Here is a 26,063-nt window from a genome sequence, read left to right on the forward strand (position 1 = left end):
TATATATATATATGTTTATATATATGTATGTATATATATATATATATATATATATATATATATATATATATATATATATATATATATATATATAAACTGATGGCCCGTGTGTCCACGACTTTAGAAATTCTTACAAAAAAGAATAATCGGAGAGAAATGACTTTGTCACGTCTTACGCTGAAGTTAACGAAGATAATTTTGTTCCGTGGAAGAATCAAGAGCGTCCTTGAGACAACAACCTGTAATAGCACACACAAAAAGGGCCTCATTTTTCAATGAAGAGTTGTTTTCCGAACCGCCCATTGAATCACTACAACTTTCTCGAGCGGGATTTTCTATATAATTTGACTGGCATAGTTAAGGACACGACAGTCAAGCCGCGGACAGGCATAATTAACAAGGTGAAAAACAAGTGGAAGTTTTGGGAAAGGTGAAAAATTCTTTATACTCAATGCTCTCCTTACACCAACAAGCAGAGAGAGAGAGAGAGAGAGAGAGAGAGAGAGAGAGAGAGAGAGAGAGAGAGAGAGAGAGAGAGAGAATATCTAAGGGGGTCGAGTATTCTTAATAACCATGCCAGGTCGCTGTTGCCTTCAATGTTCTTGGAGAAAGCAAGCGAATTATTTTATGTTATGGCCTTGCAGTCATTGCTCTGTGGAATGACAACAGCAGCAGCAATGATATTAACGATAATCATAACTGTCACAACGGCAGAAACCTAGGGAAAACAACAGCATTTAATATTAATAATTAATAATAATAATAATAATATGAATTATGAAGTGATCCACAATGGTGTAAATGTAAATATATATATATATATATATATATATATATATATATATATATATATATATATATATATATATATAAATATATATATATATATATATATAATAATAATAATAATAATATATATATATATATATATAATATGTATAATAATTAGGGACAATGACATCTCTTCTATATGATTTTACATTATTATGGATTTCTTACCAGTTAGTGACATGTGATTATGATATTTCTATAATAATAATAATAATAATAATAATAATAATAATAATAATTAGGTGACATCCCTCATTTGATTTTAATAATCATTAATAAAATTAGTCATCACCATTTTGATTTTGCATCATTGACTTTCTGATTACTTTTGATTATGATATTTTAATAATAGTGATAATGATACTGACAATTAGGGATAGTTATATCTCTTGTGCAAGGTTATACCACAACTGAATTTCGAATTTCTTGAAGGCGATAGAAATCTTTATTACTTTATGGGTACAGAAATAAATTATGTACTCCGGAGTCAGTGGCCACAGCGTTTGTCTTAACCACGAAGGACAAATTTTTCAGTTGGGTCTCATTGTCATTCTGTCGACTACCGCAGTGGATTAAGTGTACCAGGCAGTTAATGGTCTGGGATGTTCAACAATTAGGTGGAGAAGGATAATAAGTGTGTGTATATATATATATATATATATATATATATATATATATATATATATATATATATATATATATATATATATATATATATATATATTATATATATATATATATATATATATATATATATATATATATATATATATATATATATATATATATATATATATAATAATGTGTTTGTGTGTGCGCGCGCGCGTGTGTGTTTGTGTGTCAAGCGTTACCATTCCGCTTTCTAGCAAGCATTTATGGGCCTTACTAGTCACCCACCTTGCTTCTTGGAGGTTCAAGGACTTAAGTCCTGAAGACTTTCCTTGACGGCCAGTTACACCGCCCCTGCACCTCTCTGATCGAGCGGCTAGCAGTATAACGAAAGATTTGAGGGGGTTAACTTGTACCTTGACAAACTCCTCTGCAATGCTCAGTGCTGTTGTAGGTATTTCCGTTACATTTTTGTCAACTGTCGCCTGAGAAACTTTACCTTACGAATACCATCTGTGTATTATTATAAAAATTATTTTGACATTTTTTCTATATGAGTGGGCGAATAGCATTATCAACTGTTTCGCTGAAATATATACTGCTTTGTCGTAAATATTTTTAGAGCGTTAAGTAAGATTGTATGTGCATACGTACACACGCACACACTACACACACACACATGTATATGTATATATATATATATATATATATATATATATATATATATATATATATATATATATATATAAAGATATAATATTTATATAAAGGCAGACATAAGCATATATACATGAATGAATGCGTATGTACATATTAATAATGGGATTAAAATATGTTAATATCAAAAGTCATTGTTCGTTGTAAGTTTACAAAAGTTTTCAGTTGTATTTCTGAAAAGGAGAGAAAATCTTTCAAGTATTTTTCTTATAGAAAAATACCGAGGCGAAAATATAGAAGAGAGAATGTTAGTCAAGTACGGAAAAATACTGATCGAAAAATAGACAAAAGTACATTTTCTGCCTCAAATGAATGAAGCCATAACGCTGAAAGGGACGTTGGGGTTGAAAGAAGTTTGTCTAACTCTGAGGATCCAGTATAACAAGTTCAGAAAGAAGCAATCTTTTTTTTCTTTTTCGGGTGACGTGTTCGTGTGAGTTGAAGTCAGCTTCTATGGAAACTGGACACGGCCTTGGAGGGAGGAAGGACATAATTTTGACAGATAAGTGCCTCCAAAACACGGAGAAATTTTCTCTGTCCGAAGGTTTCACTTTTTCACCTTTTGCGAGGCCTTTCAGCGCCTCACTACCTGTTGTGTGAGAGAACCAGTCCCCCCCGGTGTAATCATAATGAGAGCTGCCTGTTACGAAACAACGTCCGGTAAACACGCCATTAAGGTTAGAGAGAACTTTATCGTTTGGTAAAGAAGAGAAAACGACTTCCCCAACAAGGACATTTCACGGAAAGAATTCAGATCTGTGGAGCCTTTCGTCGTAAAATCGAAAGGGTTGTCAGGCGTGCCTCAATAAAACAAACGCATAATGAGAGAAGTACTGACGTAAATGTACTTGTAAAAGTAAGCGTAATATACTCGTGGCTAGATACTTCTAAGACTTGGAAAGTCTTCGTGTGTATTCCCCAGGAGAAAGAAAGACGCCGAAAATGGTCGGCCCTGTTAAGGATTCTGTACGCGTGCATCGATTGCAGAGAGAGAGAGAGAGAGAGAGAGAGAGAGAGAGAGAGAAAGGATACTTTTACTAGCATGAAACATTTTATCAGGAAAGCAGGTTCTTAATCATCTTCCTGAATCTTTATTCATTCCGTGTCTCAACTTTTACTTAGTTACTCCTCCGTTTTCTTCTTCTTCTTGATCTTCTCTTCTTTCAACGTATTTCTTCTTCTTCTTCTTCTTCTTCTTCTTTCTTCTTCTTCTTCTTCTTCTTCTTACGGCGAATGGGAGAGTAGAACCTGGCCTTTCTTTTACCAATGCCTCTTGCCTCGTAGGCATTACCTTTTGAAATGACCCCATAGCAACCGTTTCTAGGGTCTGACCTTCGCCAACATTCCTCTTGTATCTTTCGAGAAAACCTGTATGTATGTATGTATGTATGTATGTGTATGTATGTATGTATGTATGTGTATGTGTGAGAGAGAGAGAGAGAGAGAGAGAGAGAGAGAGAGAGAGAGAGAGAGAGTTGAATACATAATTTTATATAAATAATCTTTTATGAAGAGTTTAATCAATAATGGGCATTCTTCTCCTCATCAGCGATGTTGTCTCCGTTGAGATTAGAGCCATTTTGCAATTAAGAAGGGACCAGGTGTTGAAGATGAATTATGACGTCATGAATTAAGCTTTATATGCAAACTAGCAACCTAGAATACGCTGAATCATATGCTCAAAGTAATGCAGTTTTGTATGCTCAGATTGACAGCATTGATTCTCGGAAGTTGCTGACTATTGACTACCCATTATGCAAGTGACGCACCTATCTGCGTTTTGCTCATTTCACTCATTCTGTTTAGTTATAACTGGTAAGACGGCTTTGCTTAGGCCAGCTGCTTCAGAAAGGCATGTGATTCTTTTAAAATTATTTATAGAAAGGAAATTTCGTAACGTAGAGCACAAAGAGGCTGTATACTGAAAAATCCATGAAGGCATTCTACATTTTTCAACTCCTCTGTTGAAAGGAACTTTTTGGGAAAAAAGAGGGGGGAGGGGTGAGAGTTCCTGGTGAGATGGGGGGGGGGGGGTGGATGGAGGAAGAAGGCATTACTCGAATATAAAAATATGAAAGAAAATGATGATGTTACGTCAGAGAGCATCTCCCCGCCTGAATGTTTTAGGTTCGAGTCATTTTGCTCAGTGGCGACGAAAGAAAAAATGTCTTATAGGGAGTGGACAAAATAATGCTAATTAAGGTTCGGCGAAGTGTGTAATCAATATCACTCTCTACTTATCACGGAACGCTTACTCAAGAGAAAAACTAATCACCCTTACGTTAGAAAGTTTGCCTTTTTCGCGTCAGGCAATTTACACTACGGTCATTTTTAGTCTTACTCAGTTTCCTTTAGCTCAAATACTCTTGTTTTTAATAAGCTTTTTCTCCAATCTCTCTCTTTCTCTCACACACACACACACACACACACACACACACACACACATATATATATATATATATATATATATATATATATATATATATATATATATATATATACAGTATGTATATATATATATATATATATATATATATATATATATATATATATATATATATATATATATATATATATATATATATATATACCAAAAAAGTTGTGTACCACACCTTGTATTAATATTACATATGAAAATACATAGTCATCCAGTAAAATATATATGATCAATGTAATCTAAATCCTACAACCATTTTCTATGTTATAAAAGGTTTTGAGATTGTTCCCACCATTCATTTCTTCCGCGTCTCATCCTACTGCACATTGCTCCTTAAAAAGTCGACATTGCTTCGAAAACCTTTAGGTTCAAAGATGTTTTACAAGTAACGACAGATACATTTTTCTGTTTATTTACGACGCATTTGTCTTATACTTAATTTAGAACTGGCTCAGAACTCATAGATGTTGAATCTATTACACATGGTTAGTGGATTGGTTTTAGATTATGGGGGTCTTATACCAGCATGAGCCTTTACCTAAAGGCGGCCTGTAATTGCAGTATGGTGTGAAACTGAGTTAACAGCCTGGTATACTGTAGACATCTGGGTTTTCTAATTAACAGAAACTCTTACAATCAATTCAAGGGCATTAGTGAAACTGACTAAAGCAACTTAGCATATCATGCCATTGTGACCTTGGCATAAATACTAATAACATTTGCAAATATTCCCTTTAACTTTGATGAAGAATTTACAGTAAATTCAAATATTTCTTTTAGGTGTAATAATGAATCAGTGAACAAAGAAAAGTCCTCACTGCAACAATACAAGACATATAAGATACAAAGAAAACGTACCGACGTGGTGAGAGGGTATACTAGCCTATATTATACAGGTTTTGGTGACCATAACCATTCACACTCAAATTTCACCAAGCAGATAAACGAAGACCGGGTAAAGTGCTGGCCTTTATGTGACCAGATAATAACCTTGCCAATTACAAGGTCTTTAAAACTGAAAGAGAAAAAGAGAGAGACGGTTGCTGACTGGTCAAGACTGCGTTAAATATATGCTCTTTTTTTTTAAGTGATGAAAAAACGACTTAGCTAAAATAACTCCTCTCAACATTCACTCCTCTAAAATATAGAGTAAAAGACGAGTAAACTATTTCTAGCTCTTTTGACCAGAAAATAACCTTGGCAATTAGGTCTTTAAAATGGACAGCGAAAGAGGGAGACGGTTGCTCATTGGTTAAGACTGAGTAAAAGATTTTTTTTTCAAAAGAAAAAAAAAAAGAAAAGAAAACGGCGTGGGCTAAAATAACACTTTTCAATATTCATTTCTAAAACATAGAGTACATTTTTTTTCACTAGAAAATAACCTTGCCAATTACAAGGTTTTTAAAATGAAGAGAGAAAAAGACAGAGGAAAGGTTGCTGATTCGTCAAGACTGCGATAAAGATATACTCTCTCTTTTTTTTGTGAAAAAAAAACCACTCTGCCTTTCTTTCCCTAAATCACAAAGTCAAAGATGAAAAAAAACCACATCAAATTGTTTACGAAATGAGATTCATTTTTCTTGGAATGGCATTCTTTCTGCAGCCCTTTGTAAAATGATCTGTTCAACTCGATCATGGATTTTCGCACCTGACATCATTCTAATCGTTCTTTGCATCACAGCACTGAACAGGTTCCCTATTTATAGCCCACATTAGCCATTTGATATCTGATCTGACGGGCGACTGGTTCCCAGTCCCGCAGCTTATGGAAACCTCACCCACAATTCGGTTTCTGTTGTGGTGCTTTGCAGGTAGACTGCAATTACGCCCTTCAAAGGGGTGGGTAACGATTGCTGCATTGATTGATTGGGTTATTTCCCTTGGTGTTGCAGCTCCGAAGGTCGATCGGGAGTAGTTATGATGTAGGAAGGAATTAAGTTAAACAGATTTTTTTTTTTTTTTACAAAATTGGGTTAAACTTACTGTTTTCACGCGGACCAATATAGATTGGCACATTGCCTGAATATTTTACCTTGTTGGAATCGTGAATGTTTGTAATATAAAAAATTAGAATGATCTAGTTTTTATCTTATAAAACATCGCGATGTTAAAATTTTAGTGTTTTATTGCTGTCAAATATTACATGTTTTCCTAGAAAAAATAAAATTTTCACTGTTAACTGAGATACAATCCATTCTGTTAATTTTTCTTTTCACTGAAGAGTATATGTGATGGAGGTGAATGAACGAGCAGGTATGGTTATATCTACCACCTATCCCATGCTGAAATCAGGATAGACGGGGATAATAAACTTGTAGAAAACAACAGATCAACAACCTTGCACCGGTGACACTGACTGTTACGAAAAACTTTAGATTCCTCTATAAATCATGATTGCTCCTATAGAGTTGAACAGTTTCCTTTCACAAGAGAGTAGATGTTTTTTGAAGACGTACCATTGTTAACCTTGAACTTCTTTCCACCGGTAATTAATCAGCAGAAAAAAAAAATGCTTCTCCGTTTGATAAGCTCCGGTTTGGCTAGGTATTCCCCTAAACAGTTCCATGTCAGAAGATAAATGGTATTCACTTTTTGCTCGCGATGGAAAACCCAAGCTTTGTATCCTGTTGAGTCCCTTTCAGTCCTGTTCTCTACCCAAAGATACTGATGATGATGATGATGATGATGATAACTTGAACTGGGTATCGCTGATCTTACTCAGAATACTATAAATTGATTACCTAATGGGTAAGCTATCCTTCGGTAAAAGATTCTTGGAACTGTGACAGATTCTTGAGCAATGTGGTCCCTAAAGGCAGACAGCTTCCTCCTGAAGGATCTAATGAATTCAGTTGGCCTAAATTGAATGGTCAGGGTGTGAGTGTGCTGACCACGGACGCCCTTCCACGAAACCTTCCTTGAAACCAGGGTTAAAGAACCGGATCTTGATTCCGATCTTCGGCGGAATAAAAAAAAAAAAAAATGAATGGGTTTTACGCCGGGAAATGGTCTTTACTTAACGAAATGGTTTTACGGTGGAATTTTTTTTTCTTAATACGGAGAAATAGTTTTTACACAGGGACATTATTTTTACGGTGGGAAATGGTTTTTATGTAGGGAAATGGTTTTTACGCAGGGATATGGTTCTTACACAAGGAATTGGTTTTTATACAGGGAAAACGCTTTTACACAGGGAAATGGTTTAAATGCCGGGAAATGGTTTTAACATAGGGAGATGTTTTTTTATGCAGGGAAATGTTTTCTACGGATGGAAATGATTTTTAGGCAAGAAAATGGTTTTTACACAGGGAAATGATTTAAACGCCGGGAAGTGGTTTTAATGTAGGGAAATGGTTTTACACAGGGAAATGGGTTTACGCAGGGAAATGGTTCTTACACAAGGAATTGATTTTTATTTAAGTGAATGATTTTAATGCAGAGAAATGGTTTTTACACGGATAAATAGTTTTCACACAAGAAGAAATAAATTTTTATGTAGGGAATTGGTTTTTACTTAGGAAATAGTTCTTACACAGGTTTTCACATCAGGAAATGGTTTTTATACAGTAAAATGGTTATACGCAGGGAAATGGTTTTACACAGGGAAGTGGTTTTCAAACAAGAAATTGGTTTCATGTAAGGGAATGATTTTAATGCAGCGAAATGGTTCTTACACAGGGAAATGGCTTTTACACAAGGAAATGGTTTTCACGCTGGGAAACAGTGTTTATGCAGGAAATGGTTTTTATGCAGAAAAATGATTTTTATGCAGGGACAGGGTTTTTACATAAGGGAAATGGTTTATACGCAGGGAATTAGTTCTTACACAGTGAATTGGTTTTTAGGCAGGGAAATGGTTTTTACACAGGGAAGTGGTTTTTATGCCGGAAAGTGGCTTTTACACTAGGAAATATTTTTGACGCAGGGATTTTTTTTTTTTTTTTTTTTTGCAGAGAAACGGTTTTTATGCAGGAAAATGATCTTTACGTAGGGAATTGGTTGTCAAGAAGGGAAATTTTTTTAACACAGGGAAATGGTTTTTACTGAGGGAATTGTTTTTATGCATGGAAGTGGTTTTTACGCAGGAAGGGCATCAAACCAAAACATAATTATTGGTATTCATATGATGGCGGTAAAATGCCTACTATTATTTTCTTCATTTATATTGGCAACGCAGCTTGGGGAATTTTTTAAAGATTGAGTCGAGGTATTCTGTAAGGCTACACTGAGAGATAAAAATAGAAAAGAAGAATAAAAACACCAATTTCAAAGAGGAATAATAATAATAATAATAATAATAATAATAATAATAATAATAATAATTAATTTTATTATTATTATTATTATTATTATTATTATTATTAATAAGTTATTATTATGGGGAATAAGTTAATTGCAGAATAATAATAATAATAATAATAATAATAATAATAATAATAATAATAATAATAACAATAATAATAATAATAAAATTTTCCTGCCATCATTGGGAATAAATCAGTTGTGGAATAATAATAATAATAATAATAATAATAATAATAATGAAAATTCTCCTACCATCACGGGGAATAAACCAACTGCGAATGACATCCTTCAGACGCAATAGAAATAATAATGAAAACAGCGGGAGAAAAAAAAAAAAAAAAACTCAATATGGCATAAAAGCAAAGCGCCGTAGTAGTCGTCCCAAAAGAAGAAGAAGAAGAAGAAGTCTCTATGCATTTGACATTCAGAAAACAGCTCCCTCAACGTTGAAAATATTTCCGAGAAAAAGAACGTTCGTACCCTGAGAGTTTCCGAAGAAAGAAATTCCTCTCTCTCTCTTTCTCTCTTGGTGTTGTCTTCGGCGGGACGGACGGAGGGAAACGAAACAGAAATTCCCTTTCGGAACGCGGCTTCAATTCAGAGCAACAGATGCCGCGCGTCTTGGTGGTAGTAGTAGTAGTAGTAGTAGTAGTAGTAGTAGTAGTAGTAGTAGTAGTAATAATAATTATTACACACACACACATACATATACACACACATATATATATATATATATATATATATATATATATATATATATATATATATATATATATATGTCTTTATACACTTACATACATATATATATATGTATTATATATATATATATATATATATATATATATATATATATATATATATATATATATATATGTGTATGTATGTATGTATATATATATATATATATATATGTCTATACATATACATACATACATATATATATGTATGTATTTTATATATATATATATATATATATATATATATATATATATATATATATATATATATATATATATATATATATATATATATATATATATATATATATATATATATATATATATATATATATATATATATATATGCGTGAGTGTGTGTGTGTGTGCGTGCTTACGTGTGGTCTGAGTATCTACACATAATGAATGAGAACGAGAACAGGTTGAAAAAAAAAAAAATTTAACAATCAGACTTGCGAAGAATAGCTCATGTAAATATCCATCTCTCCGAGTGAGTTATTGACGTAAAATGCCTCAAATCAAGTTGGATAAGTCTTGGCTCCAACAAAGCTGAATGAATTTAGTAGAGATTTTCATAATGTAACTCGAACCTGCAGGCTACAGAAAGCCCTTTGTGTATGTGTGCATTTCCGTTGCATTCAGAGCAATGTCAGCCATCCAAATGAGCGTTTCTGGGTTAGAAATTACGCTTAGCTGGGCCGTATCCTTCTAATTAAAGCTCTTACCGTGAAATATTCTAAGTCCAAGTTTGTGTTTTTTTTTTTAGGGCATGGCATAACTTCAAAAGAAGAGGAACCTTTTGCCATTAGCAACGTGGGTATATCCATTTTGGGCATCCATTATGGAGCTAAGTTGTGTTATGTTTTTCCGTGTGCTTTTATGAACTGAACTGCCATCATATATATATATATATATATATATATATATATATATATATATATATATATATATATATATATATATATATATATATATATATATATATATATATATATATATATATACCATTATATAGAGTATATGTATATATATATACACACACACACACACACACACATATATATATATATATATATATATATATATATATATATATATATATATATATATATATATATTGTTGAGTCTTTGTGTGTGATGAGCTTCATGGTATGATCGGTAGCATTCTTCCCTACCAGGCGAGAGGTGCAAATTTCCTCTTGCCCAAATGCCAATACCTATAGTGCCCATGTCAACTTAAGCAGTAAATAAGATACCTAGGGGCTGGATGATTGGTCTAGCAACTAAGTTTAAGGAAAGGACATAGGGCCAGTAACCTCCTCTCAAAAGACTTCCTGTGAACTGGAAGGCTAACAGCTTCCGGCGCCAAGACTCTAGGAGAAAAAAGTGAAAGAATATTGGCCATCTTCTAGCTTATTCATGATTAAAGCACTATTTTTATTTCCAATACTAATAAAAAGGGCATACAGTTTAGCAATTTCTGATGTAATACAACATATATGACATAATGATTAATACATATAAATCACCCTTGACTTTCATTAACATAATTTACATTACTTACAAAATGTATTTGCTGACTTCAAATAACCTACAGAATTAACAAAACAAGTAAAAGCAAGATTTAACTGAAAATAAATTTTTGAAAATTTTCCATATCGATATTGATTGTCCCCCATTATACTCAGGTACCTATTCACATCAGCTTTCACTGTTTCAGTGCGTGAATCTTAACATCCCTTTCCCAGAGAGGGTTAGCTAGTCTTGACCACCCTTCTCCTAAGATACTTACTCTCCAAGCTGTTTTAAGTGACAAGAGAGAGGCTAAGGGTATTTCACAAATCAGCATTCCCTGCATTCTCCGTCGGATGCAAAGGTGTTCACTGTCCTTTCATTTAATAAGCCCTAAACGGCTTTCTCGTAGTGAGAGCCCCTAGCAACCGCATAGTTGGCTAGGACCGACGGAGCATCAGGTGTCCCGGTTAATTCGAAAAACCAGTTCTCACTGTACACCTCAGTACTTCGCCTTCCTTGTATATACTGTAGCTTGCGTGGAGAATGCAACCACAACCTACGGTCGTGTTCAAAATGTTTTAAGTGCTGTGAAGCTTTCGAGTCATTTACCTGGAAAAGACGCTTTGAATAATAATGTCTGTTGCTATAAGCTGAATGACATTTCTGTAGGACGTTTGTTGAGCTCCGTAGGCGTGGTATTTTTTTTTATCACAGTTGAAAATAAGTTTCAACTGTGGCTGATTTGCACAAAGAGGGGAAAATTAAAATGTACCCATGAAATGTAAATATTTCACAGATTGTTGAAGTATTTGTGAGTGCAGGCTAATATTTTTGTCTTAGTCCAAAACACACATGTCAAATTATTCTCCGCATTGCAGATCCTCTTACAGAAGAATTAAACTATAACCATAAAGCGTAAATGTTTTCCAGAATATACAATTTTTATCACTGCAAAACATGTCCTTCCATGACGTTGTTCTGTTACGTACACAAATATATAAATCAGACTGTGATAATTAACATATGAATATTTCGTCTATGTCAAAACACCTCATCGAAGTATAAAAGTTGATTTTTATTTCTTCAGTTCCACATTTGTCGTGTAATGCACTAACAGAAGAAAGACAGAACTCGAATATATAATACATAATAAAAGAGAAGTTACAGGTCAACGAAAGACCAATTAAAGAAAACCAATAAAAGACAAAAGAAGAAACAAGGCTCGAGAATGCACGCCCACTTCGTAGCGTCAGAGCCAGCTTGGTCTGGTGGACGGCAGGGTACTTAATAAAGTCCTCACGCTTTGCCGGGAAAGTACTGACCACTGTAATTTGCATAATTTGAATAATAATAACAATAAAAACAACAACAACAATAAAAAGAACTTTATTGTAACGTAAAGTAATTTTTCTCCAGCGTGAGAGATCTTAAAAAACGTTCAATAATCCAGGTACACCGAAATAGTAAAGATCATATCAGACGATTATATAAGTTTTTTGTTATCTTGATCTGGCCCCTTCTTCCCCCCACCCTCTCTCTCTCTCTCTCTCTCTCTCTCTCTGAGCATTATGCCACTATGTCTTTAGAAATAAAATAAATAGGAAGGTTCTTTAAGATCGATCATGCTTACACGGAAAAACTTACACTCGACAAGTGAAGACTGAGCTAAACCTCTAGTGTCATTAATTGAATACTGAACTTCTTATAGAAATAAAATCGATTTTCCATTGAATCTTAAAATATTCGCCATTGCAAAAAAAAATTAGTATTGCAGAATCTCCGTGGAATGATTATAACTCAAGCCAAATATATTATTAATGCACTAATGCAGAGTACAGTAGCTTTTTGTCCTATACCTATAAAATTACACAAGGAATTGAGGCACGTGCACAAGCAAGGAACCTTTTCACGTCTTGTTATTTTATTTACGAAGACAAACAAATTTTCTTTTTCTTTTTAATGCAAGTTATTTACAAAGGCTTCATGTCAATGTCCCAGTCTCCATAACTGTTGAGTGAAAAGAAGGTATGGAAGTCTATGGACCTGATATGAAAGAGAACGAAAAATTTTTTGTACCCTTGGCATTTTTGAAAGTCAGTGAGAATTGATATCACACGCCAGCACGCACACACACACATAAATATAGATACGCATGTATACAATGTATGTATGTATATATATAATGTGTGCGTGTTCGTGCCTGTGTTTACTTGCTTAAAATTTTGACTCAGGATTTTTATTAGTGCTAAAAATATAAGCTCACCCCAAATTTCAATACTTTCGTTTCATCCGCCCTCAAAAAACAACCGCTGATCTTGCGCTTTTGACATACGTACGCGTTTATTTTCCCGTCAGAAGAGGAAGAAGAGTAAAAAAAAAATAAATAAAAAACAAATATCGAAAGCAGAGAAACCATCTGGATCGCCTTGGAGCCATCTATTGTTATAAAGCAGAGTAGAATCGAGCAGCGAACATGAAACCATTTGCATGTGTCGATTTCGCTTACTGAATGGCAAGAGAGAGAGAGAGAGAGAGAGAGAGAGAACTCCTTGGGTACGTGCCTCGCAACGCATTCGAAACATGACTCCCCTGCTCAAGACATTTTTGCAGGCTAGAATTTACAAGGGGAGACGGGTGGCCTGCCCTTACATCTCGTGCAGGCCGGGATGTCCTAGAGAAGCCGGTTGGCTCAAAGAATCGAGGGAGGAGGAATCCCGGATGTGCATTCAACCTCTGGATACAGAGAGAACAAAAAGACGACGCCCCTGTGCATCACCCTTCGTATTCTCTCTCTCTCTCTCTCTCTCTCTCTCTCTCTCTCTCTCTCTCTCTCTCTCTCTTTATTGGAGCCGAATTTTGGAGTTGCAGGATTTCTTTCTTGTTTCGCTGTCTCCTTACTTATCAGGTACTGCAGAACGAAGAAGGTAGAATGTCCGAGAAGAACTAGCTTCCTAACATTCAGTGTGTGTGTGTATGTGTTTGTGTGTGTGCGTAGTATATGTTACTTGCAATTTGATTTATATGACTGTTCAAGAAGTAAAACTCTCTCTCTCTCTCTCTCTCTCTCTCTCTCATGAGAGCTTAGAGTTTATGGTAATGGATCTCACAGCGCTACTGAATGCTTCACGGCAAAATCGTTTTGAGCAACAAATTTTTTATTTTATTTTATCATCATACCGATGAAAGTAGGATAAGGACATTATTACATTACAGTTGTGGTTTTCAAAGGGACGAAGGTAGAGTCTACAGAAAAATAGATGATTAGAGACAGTGTAAGGAAGGGCCTTGCCAGTTGGGCAAGGTCCATGCAAATCCATTGTGCCTCCTCCTGACCTCTGCAGTGAATTATGTACATGGGGTCAGTTGACTATGGTAGATAGCAACCAAGGGATATAAAGACATAAGGCTAGCTCTCTTATCCTCAAAAACTTGATGGATATTAGAAAATTAACTTTTGGAGCTATTCTGTAGAAAAGGAGATGACAATAGCTAATGTGTGTGTGTGTGTGTGTGTGTGTATATATATATATATATATATATATATATATATATATATATATATATATATATATATATATATATATATATATATATATATATAATCATCAAGTTATGAATGCCGTTTAATATCCAATTCACGCTATGGGAATATCTCCGGAGGGGAACTTTTTAAGTGATAAATGGAATGGTAAAGAAGTGTCTCGAACACTCGACACAGTGCCTTTCCACCGACTCCAGTCGACGGTAACCACTGAGCCATCTTGATGGTTACTATCGACTGGACTGTGTCGAGTGTTCGAGACGCTTCAGTACCATTCCATTTATCACTTAAAAAATTCCCCTTCGATGATATTCCCGAAGTAGCGTGAATTTGTAACTTAATGATTGTATATTAATCATGGTGTGATAAAAATTTCACATATATATATATGTGTATATATATATATATATATATATATATATATATATATATATATATATATATATATATATATATATATATATATATATATATATATATATATATATTTCGTGTTGTATCGTAGGAGTCAAATATACTATTTATAGCAGTAGAGACTAACGAATATGGTACATATATTTGTGGAATTTAGAGTTTAAAATTTTTACTCCTCCCTTCAGCCTGGTGATGTGAACTATTCAAAAAATTCAACTGGCATTTTTCAAACGCGATGTCTATTTCCTTTACTGTCCTTCCATAAAGACTTATGTAATGTTACGTAACAGAAGACCATACCTCTCACCCCTTCTTTGGACGCAATGGCTGTTCGAACTTTTTCCCATAACTTTATCTCAACAATTCGGATTCCTCTTTCCCAGCCGGCAGAGGCCGTTGGAATTGCAAATAACGTTTACTAAATTAGCCATTTGCATTTTCTTTCCGAATCCACATTCTAGTTCTCCCCAAAAGACATTTTCTTATTTATGCTCGGCCAACTTTTTACGTAATGCAGCCACTCCTGTAAATTTTTCTACACGATCAACTTCGACTTTACGTAATATCGTTGGCTATTTGAATTTACACAATGGTTTTCTTATTGCCAATTTCCATAATTATGCCTCGCGCATAAATTACTCCATGCGAATACTTTTTTAGTCTTTCGCAAGTTTCCTTCCGTTGTAAGTGCAACTTGGGACAGCCACATTGACGCACTACGTAGCATATTTAAGCAAAGCTAACAAACGGGAAAACCAGACTTAAAAAAAAAAAAAAAAACAGACTAAGAACTCGACTAAGCCTCCTTCAACAAAGGTGACCTCTCCTAGGCATACTTGTAATTAATATGCAGATAATAGCATCTCAAGTGCAAGAGATTCTTCCAGGCATACAAAGATCTGTACAAAAATAGCCTCTGAATGTTTTCAAGGACATTAAATTTGTCACCTAGTTGGTTGGCAAACAGAAATCTGTAACTATTTTGAATAAGGAATAATAACATTAACTACGGAGGTTCAGAAGAGTTATGTGATGGTTTACAGCGTCATTAAACTAAGGATTTCCTCCCTATAATGGATACTATGTACTGTAAGGTTTACGTAAACGAACAACACTGCCACAAGTGCATATAATTATATTCTACACGAATATTGTATTATATATTCTGTTTGCAAGGAACGTATTGCCAAGGGCACGTTGAATGAACTTGCTGATCCCGATAATACGAAATACGAGGATTTTGGCAATTTTAATATTTAAAGTATTTGCCATGCAACTGGTTATTTTAGTAAAAGGAGATTTTCTGATTTATTCACTGCAAAGATATTTTAGGTTTTTTAATCGGTTTGGGGCCATAGACAGCAAAATATTATAATTCCATCCCATCTTCAGTTGTTAAATCTCACTTTCAGATGAGTGACCCATTGAGGTATTGGTCAATAAAAGCCTCCATTTGATTTTTTCCTCTTGATTTAAATCAAAACAATCAAGCTTCCCTATCTGCATTTATTATTGTAAGTTTATTTATTTATTTATTGAGCTACTTATCCATTTTAAATTATGTATTTCTTAAGCATTTCGTTTGATTAATATTATCCTGCTTCCATTCAGCAATGAAATTCACCGGAACCTATTTCCACCAGCGCTTTGATCTGAAATGAACAAAACTTTTCTGAGAATATCAGCCCTCCACAACCATTCTCTCTCTCTCTCTCTCTCTCCCTCTCTCTCTCTCTCTCTCTCTCTCTCTCTCTCTCTCTCTCTCTCTCTCTGTATTGTCTGCTAAGGAAGGTGGACAAGACTACGTCCTTCTCATTCATTTTTTGAGGGCGAGGGTTGGGAATCTTTATGAATGCACTTGAAGAAATCTGTTGTTTTGAGAAAAGTAGACATTGAAAGACAATCTTCAGAATTACTGCCACTAAAGGGTTTTCCACCTTGTGGAAAACTAAAGATTTAAGCAGTCTTTTCTTTTAATGCTTTCTTATTAAATGGTATATTAGTAGCAGCTGTAGTAGAAGAAGTAGTAGCAGTAATGGAGGTTGTGGCAGTAATTATGCTAATAATAAATTTAATCTTATGGCAATTTCAATCTTATGTCAGTGGCAGGGAGTATCAGTTTTCTTAAAATTAAAACTATAGCATTTTGTTATGTAAATAAAATGCAGTATAAACTATACAATAATATTCTCTGATATCACCATGAATAAATCTATTGGACTTCGATATGTTTTATATCAGAACGAAGACTATACCACGTGGATACTACTTCATTATTTGATTTTTTGACTGTTTTGTAATAACTGCAAGCTGATTTGTAAGTGGCACAGGGCCCTCCAATTATTTAAAATAGTATTGCAGAGAACCTTGATATTTGCTAAAGAAAAAAATAGTGTAAAATTCAATTATGAAAGCATAAGCTTATTACACTGGACTGAGTACATTAATGATCCTTTAATATTATGACTGAAAAGTATATATAAGGTAATTACTTTTCATTATAAAACCGAAATACTGTTTATTTATATTGCAAAGGTAGACGATACGAAAGATTTGGCATTCGTATTCAGCAGAGAGAGAGAGAGAGAGAGAGAGAGAGAGAGAGAGAGAGAGAGAGAGAGAGAGAGAGAGGGGTGGGGAGTCTGGCGCCGGAAAGAAGTGATGGACCTATCACTTTGTGAAAGTAAAACATAGATTTCAAGGTTTCAGGAATAAAAAACGTGGCTCAAAAAGAGTTGAAATTGGGAATTCGAAGATTTGGAAGGTTGAGTATTAGAGGTCTCAATTAATGGGAGGATTCATTCCACATTAAATATAGAAAGTGGAAGCAAACAAAAGGATGCATCAGATTTTCAATCTAGATTAAAAAAAGATTTTTAAATACAGAGCAAATTCATAAGCAGTAATATGAATAGTAGACAGGCATCGCAAGATTACGCAGGTGATATCAGAAAAACTAAACTTTGCAAATAAAAATTACTGAGTAAAAATAAAGTAACTATAAAATAAATTTAATGAACTTAGATTACATTGTTCCACAATTAAAAAAGGTAAGAGGAGAATATTTGTGAAAAGAGTCAGGTTGCTTGGTTCCTTTGTCAATCGAAGTCAAGCCTTCCCGTAATGGTAAAATTGTTATAGCAAGAAAATTTAATATTAAAAGAACACATCCACACATAGTCCCTTAAATGCATGGCAACAGGCGCAGCCAAATTTACACTTAAAATGCTGAATCGCACATGAGTATTCAGTGTAAAAAAATAGCTTGTGTCGTTTCATAATACTGCATGAAAGCCTCCTTTGCAATGAGCTGAACGCCTTTATATATGCTTTGACATTTCTTATATTACGAAACATCTGGTGGCAAGATCCTTTCAAACACGCGCAAACTCTATGCTATCCATTTATTTCATCTTTTAAGCACATTCTTTCTCACAGATTTCCTTTCATTTTGAACTAGCCTGCATTTGTTAAGTTCCCCAAGGTGAATATGTTTCACTATTGTTCCACCTCGTTCAGCTGGGAATAAATAACCCCCATTGCCCACAGAGGTAGTGAAATCAGTACTTAAAAGAAGCGGTTTCTTTGTGCCACTGAGGAACATATCCTACTACAAGGGCTCCAGAACTCTCCTGAGTGCTTCTATGACCTCAGATAAAGAGCACTAGGGTCTCAGGCCGTTAGTACTTCCTGGGAGACTGCCATTCTTCAAGTATCGAATACTGCCATAGAGATGACAGGCAGCCATTAACTAAGCTGATAATGGAAAATACATTTAAATAAACAAATTACTTGCATTTTTCTGCATTTTGATGAGTTATAAGATTATTTTTGCACTCCAGTCTTCGTGTAAGCCAGCACATTCGTTAACTGAATATGATATCGTAAGAATAACGTATTTTATAGAACATGAGATACCAATGGTGAAAAATGAACAGATCATTATCGCAGAGATTAATTTCAAGCAACCTCTTCAAGCTATTAGTTTTCATATCTCCGATAATAAATCTCGTGTAATTCGTGACCAGTAAAGTGCACGAGAGACGAAGTAAACGCAAAACAAAGCCCGAACGATAACATTTCATGGACGAACTGACATTACGCTGATCTCGGCGGCGATGAGACTTCCAACAATATCAATGACAGCTCGTTTGCCATCGCAAGTTTACACAGGATGTTTAACCGTTTCCGGGATCCACGGAAGGAAATTTAAATTACATTTAAACCTCTGGACTCCCTCGGCTTTGTTTATCATCTTCCTAAGTAAATTAGATCGCGAACTACCTCGTTAACAAAGTAAACGACGGTAAGATGGAGTCTACCTCTGACCCCGTTTCGCTCGGTACATAAACATGGAGCAGAGGCTCGAGTATGTTAGTTGTTATCCTGGCATTCTGGTGTAGTTACATATTGGTTCGCGGGAGGGAAATACAACTTCTCCATTCTCCGTTCTTTCTGTTTATTTTTCGGTTAAGAGAAAGGTAATGTTCCGTGCCGCTATTTGTTGGGACTTTTGGGCGGACGAATGTCCGTTTCGTTCGTTTAAGGTCTCGTTTATGCAGGCCGTCTTGTATTCAAGAGGGTAAAAGTGCTTTCTTAATGGACCAATATCCAGGATACTACGAAGGCTAAAGTGAATCTTCGTTTCCTCTTAAGGCGTTTTTTTTTTAAATTAGCCGCTCCTTAACGAATGCATTACCGTCTCCTCTCTTTCCTCTGAATTGCAATAGCCATCGTTCAGAAAAATGTGTTACGTTAGTATCTTCGCTGATTTTTTATTTAAGAAAATCACACCTGTTTTGTCGGCCTCTTCGAAATTCAGTGTTGCGGATAAAGCCTTCTGTATAGTAATTCTTCACGGGCCGATTCGGTGATGATCTTGGATAATGTTCGTTTCCGGTCCGAATATCCCTATTCGGTTTTTTATTTTACATTTCGAATCTTCATCATAAAATGAAAGAAATGATCCATATACACAATTCTTGCAAACTAATATTTATCACAATAAAAAATAAAATACATGTAACTGATTGAGGGATTTTTTCTAAGTTTCAATTTTGCGGAATGCACTTAGGGACATTTGATCTCCCAGGGGCTAGTACTAAACACGGCGAAATATATTTGCCCCCGCCCCCCCGGGGGCTAGTACTAAACACAAGGAAAAAAGGGTAGATGAATCACTTTAGTACCAGCCCTCATGTGGAATTGGAGTTCTGACCGGAAGCGAACTTTTACCATGATCTTTACTGACATTAACGACCTAATTATAGCATCGAAAGTGCCTTCCGCTAATACTTACGCGTGTGGACAGTCACATATCACGGTGCATGAAACGTTTTGTAACTAACATCAGATAACTGTTACGCTGAATTCCAGCAGATGGCGAGAAATTAAAATAAAATGCAAGTACACGTTATGATTCATGATTATTAGCATAAGTAATGAATTATCGTTCGTTTCCCAAATCGTATTATAAATTTTAACCACTACTGATCGAACAACATTGCATATCTCAGTTTAATTCAGATAAAAAAACAATCCATATAAAAAATAATCCATTTTAGGCTTTCCAAAAAGGTTCTGATGAAGAATAAGGATAAAAAGATAAAAACCTTTCCAGTAATGAATCAAATTGTTCATTATAATAAAAATTGCAAGCAATGCCAGAGTTTTCAAAAAAGACACTTCTACATAATGCAGAGCGGCTCCCGTTATGAGGCAAGTGGAAATTGTTTGGAAAACTGGTATTCTCATTCCTGTGAAGAACCCTTGAATATTTGATGGCGGCATACGTTTAAGCTCCAACTTCGTAAGAATTTGAATATTTTCCCAAACTTCACTGGGGTTTGGAAAATGGGAAATAACGATTGGAGGAATCACTCTTTCAGAGTAAACGCACTTGGTATATTTTCATTCAGCGCGAGAATACCTGTAATCCAGGTGGAGAAGGAAATAAGCTTAATATCAAACAAAACGTCTGGACTTGAAAGATGGGGATAGCGAGAGTCCATCCGTAAAGAGGTTGGAGAAGGAGAGGGGGAATAAAATGATCTTGCCTGCATTAAAACCCATTAGCGCGGAAAAACTGAATTAAGTGATGCAGTCATTAAAGGGAAGAGTCATTTGTAATTCCGGAGAAAGTTCGGTGGGGAAAAGGAGGAGGAAAAGCTGGCATGCTTTTGTTTTTTGTTGTTGTTGCATGAGAACATGGACGTGGTCTTTCCCTTGGTGAGAAGCACTTGCTTATTTTGGAAAATGCTTCTGGCCTGGAACCATCTTGTTCCATAGTACAGCAGATAAAGGAGGAAGAGGCAGAAATAATACATTTTTGCAGTAAAAATGTCATCAAGTATCTCTTATAAAATAAGAATACTGTAACTACAAATACTCATAGGAGTATAGAAGTTTCAGCAGTAGGGAATACGTCGTCATGGATAATTCTTCAATAAAGATTTATCCATCACCACAGACAATGATAAGGAGTGTTTACCGCTGATTTTGGCTATGCAGCATCTTAAACTCTCTTCATTATTTGAAATTAGACTATTTTTCATTATTTGAAATTAGACTATTTTTTTAAAATATGCTGCTGTTACAGTTACTGGGACTTGCAAAGATTAATTTATTTCCTTCTGATAGCTCTTAAGAACTGGAAAGACAAGTTACGTTCGATTGCATGGTAATGTTGGCGCAGTCATTTAAATGACGCAATGTTCTAACTTCCAGATTATAAGATCGACGAAAACTAGTTTGGGGTATGATTCTTTTATTCTTGGAATATTTTCAACAATTGAGATTTGCGTCAAGGATGTAAGAGAGTTTAAATATTGTCCGAAATTTAGTTCTACTGATCATTACGGAGCTCAACGTGTTAATTCCGTTTTCAGAACTCTCCCCCCCCCAAATGATTATTACACAAAATTGCAACTTTGCGAGTGTGTCCTTTACAACAAGAAAAATAAAACAGGACCCGCGAACAGCACTGATATTTTTTATCATCTCAAAAACCCCAGGGAAATGAACACGAATTTAAATCTGGAACAGAAGGGATAAATTGGTTTTGTGAACAAGCTGAATGAACAGGGATATCGTATCAGGATTACCTTAAAAGAGTATTTTTACAAATTTATTTACACAGTTTTTCATTGATAATCCACAAGGGATGAAATATTAGCTGCATAATGCAGCAATAAAAAAAATTTATAACTTGAATATTTGTTTATATGAGCCAGTGGATCAACCAGAGACATTATTCAGATATGCATCACTGCTTTGACTGAATTATATGTTATGAGATCGAAAATGACAAATGCTACTGTAAGCGACATAATCATCTGTCCGACTTGACTGAAAAATAAGGGCACACATACCTTCAACCGAATTAGTGTCATTCCCTAAATGAAACCTGACTGTCGTCATGATTTAAAAACAATTTTGCAACGTGACTTCAGCGACATAATTCCGACATTTCTCCTGATGAAAGGCTGTTAGACGAATGCAGTTAAAAACTTGAAAATATGAGAGCTTGAACTGAGATAAGCCCCCATTATTTTGTCTGCAATATTTTCTGCTACGTATTTCTAATGCCTTCTAAGCCCTGTGATAACAAGAATGATCATTATTCTCAATGGCACGACGGTTGTGAAGAAAGAGTGCTGTTTGCTTCATTATTAGAAGTTTCTCTAGGAAATGTTGGCAAGGAAAATAAATTTCTGTTTAAAAGCCATAAATATCTTGTCCTTGAGATAAATTCAGATTGAGGTGGTGTAAAATTAAAAAAATATATACTATATATATATATATAAATATATATATATATATATATATATATATATATATATATATATATATATATATATATATATATATATATATATTATATATATATATATATATATATATATATATATATATATATATATATATATATATATATATATATATATATATATATATATATATATATATATATATATTACAAAAACGCTTCCATATACGGTAAAAGCTGTTTAACTAGTTAGGGAAAATAATGGGTGTACCTGGTTATTAGCGCATGAAGGTTACTCTAAAATCTTCGGTGGTAAGCACTGTACATAAACGGTACAAAAAAAAAAAAAAAAAAAACGAAAATGTTTAGGGAATGCTTAATTTTACCAAAGCGTTTTACTGAACTTGTTAGACGGGGGAACATCTTGCCTTGTTCCGGAATTTGGAATGGGTTAACCGATTAAGTGATTTCGTCTTTTATTTTCCCTGAATTTAGCAGACATAGATCTTGGGCTGATCCAAAGGCTCTTTTTCCAGATCAGCTAAACCAGATATCCTTCACAGAAAATCGCCCCATAAAGATAGTATACCTCGACCCTGCTCGAACAGGCTTACTTGAATATCTTGTAGTTTTGTTTTTTATTCAGTGTTGTTTTTGTTACAGCATTTTTTTTTATTAGGCTATGGCGTTCTTCAGCTCTCTGCCCAGTAGTTTTAGTTAAAGCTGTTTACCACTACAAAGCTTTTAGTAATAGGAGAATGATTTTTAAATTACGGAAGAGAGAAGTTGACAAATAGAACAAAATTGTCCGTCTGTCTTTTGCAAAAAAAAAAAAAAAAAAAAATAGTGCTACCCAGCGCTAGCGTGCATGGAATGCATTTGTTTCACTGTTAAAACGAACATGCTAAATAAATTAATGGATTGTCGGTATTACAGGATGATTAATGGGAGATAATATTGAATTATTAGTCTGGAAAATGTAGGTCTCTCTCAATGCAGCCTTGTTATTTCAGGTTTAATTCGGCTATTGGAAAATTACTGGAACACGTTTCCTGTAGGATAGTATCTTTTTTATATGACTTTCATAATGATTCCTTGTGGAAGCAACTTTGTCACGGTTATGGAGAATAATTTTCTTGCTGTGAGTTCTGAACGTGTTGTAACTATACATAAGGCCTTACGTTGAAACTCACTCACTCTCTCTATCAGTCATTGTTCTGTTATGAATTCTGAACGTGCGATATAACCCATGAATAGACTTTTATACAAAGAAGTCTCTCTCTCTCTCTCTCTCTCTCTCTCTCTCTCTCTCTCTCTCTCTCTCTCTCTCTCTCTCTCTCTCATTTATTTTTCAGTTAACAATATTCTCTCTCTCTCTCATTTTTATAGTTCAGTAAACAACACTATAACATTCTATCGTGGAAAAATGGAAGGTCTGTAATCAATGGAAGGACACATAGCAAGAAATTGGAAGGGTGAGGGGACTAGAATGATAATGATAAGCACTTTTTTTAAAAAAAAAAAAAAAACATCAAATAAGTCTGGCAAAGGTTCGAGGCAATTAAGAGTTTAAATTTTTGTAATGAAAACTCTGTTTTGTTAAAAATGCGAAGAAAAGTTCTAACCCGTCCAAAAATACGAAATTCTGAGCATTTGCCGAGGTGTTTTTTTGCTTAAAAGAAGCTGATTATAATAAGGGGTGACGGTTTTACTTGAATGTTTGGGATTTTGAGTGAAATTTATGCAGTTATTTAGAGACGTCTTTCATTGTAACTAGCTAATTAAAGAGACAACTTGATATATATATATATATATATATATATATATATATATATATATATATATATATATATATATATATATATATATATATATATATGTATATATATATATATATGTATATGTATATATGTATATATTTTATATATATATATATATATATATATATATATATATATATATATATATATATATATATATATATATATATATATTATGTATATAATTTAATTCCTCTCAAAATAGGAAAGCAGTTACAGAAGATTGTTCAAAAGCAGGAATAATTTTAAAAAACTTCAAAATGAAGGCTCAAATGTTTCGCTGCGTGCCAAACATAAGTTTTCTAATAAACACAAATGCATAGATAATATACGAGTATACAGAAACACAAATATGCTTAATTCCTTAAAGGAAAGGATAGTGCCACATTTACGTCCTACATTCTGATTAGAACATTATTTTAGGTTGTCATCAAATGAGCTGGATTTTATCTTCATTAATTCACAATTTCTAAATTAACATTGGTTACCCTACAGGGCGTCCAAGCAATTTCAGTGTGTGACAGTTATCTTGTTAAAATTAGTTACTTCTCTTTCTGACATATTTCATGTATCCTGATACTAATTAGTATCTTTGTACTAAAATACTTTTCTCTGTCTTTGCAGTTGATGTTTTGCTAAGATGATTGTGCACTCTGTTGGCTCTGTTATGGTTCAGACACCACCTAATCTAATCGAGCGAACAAATAACCATTCATCGTTAAGTGACACGCCTTCGGCAGCCGTTCATCCGTTTCTGCTAGCTTTTTATCTTGCCGGGACTTGCTTCTGTTTGGTAAGCAACATTTAATGAGGGTAATCTTGAGAATTCTAGGTAAGGATGCTTTGAGACTTAGCTCAGTCCACATTGTCAGCTAAGTAGAGTATTGTAATAGATGGAAACATAGGTACTGGAAAAATGGACTTTTGAGAATATGACACCCAGATGACGTATGCTGATTTGTGCAAATCAAGAGGTCCACACCAGTCTCCTTGTACCCCTTCAACACGTCACAACACTAAACAATTATGGGTTTAGAGGCTGCCTTATGGCAAGGACTCATGTAGGCTTAAGTATTCCAAAAATATGTGAAAATTTGAGACTTTTAAGAAAAAATGAGACCTCTCAAAAAAGTTATGACAAAGAACTAGTCAAGGAGACTTTACAATAAAGCTGACAAGGACCTGTGGCAAAATTATCAAAGCCACTCTGATAGAATGTAGGAGGGCCTCCAAAAATAACCCTTAATTTGATAATACTCCTTCGCAAAGTTACTTTAATTCATCCTTGAATGTTGTGTCCAAGTATATCTCTGGTCATATTCCAGGTCTGTCAGAGTTAATCAGTAGATTTACGCTACCTGATCTGTTC

The 26,063-nt window shown here is 34.4% G+C and overlaps 1 protein-coding gene across 4 annotated transcripts in view; it reads left to right on the forward strand.

Annotated features, from left to right (window-relative positions):
• The window catches only part of LOC136829388 (uncharacterized), a 105,031-nt gene that overhangs the window by 74,251 nt on the left and 4,717 nt on the right, over positions 1–26,063 (forward strand). For 3 of the 4 annotated variants that reach the window (XM_067087876.1, XM_067087873.1, XM_067087874.1), the window contains one exon: positions 25,319–25,487. In XM_067087876.1, coding sequence (XP_066943977.1) covers positions 25,335–25,487 — 153 coding nt within the window. In that variant the 5' untranslated portion in view covers positions 25,319–25,334. Of the gene's footprint in view, positions 1–19,439; positions 19,588–25,318; positions 25,488–26,063 lie in introns of those variants that run through there. The other variant, XM_067087875.1, reaches the window with a different exon arrangement.

This window comes from Macrobrachium rosenbergii, chromosome 44 (assembly GCF_040412425.1).
Source record: "Macrobrachium rosenbergii isolate ZJJX-2024 chromosome 44, ASM4041242v1, whole genome shotgun sequence".
NCBI lineage: Eukaryota > Metazoa > Arthropoda > Malacostraca > Decapoda > Palaemonidae > Macrobrachium > Macrobrachium rosenbergii.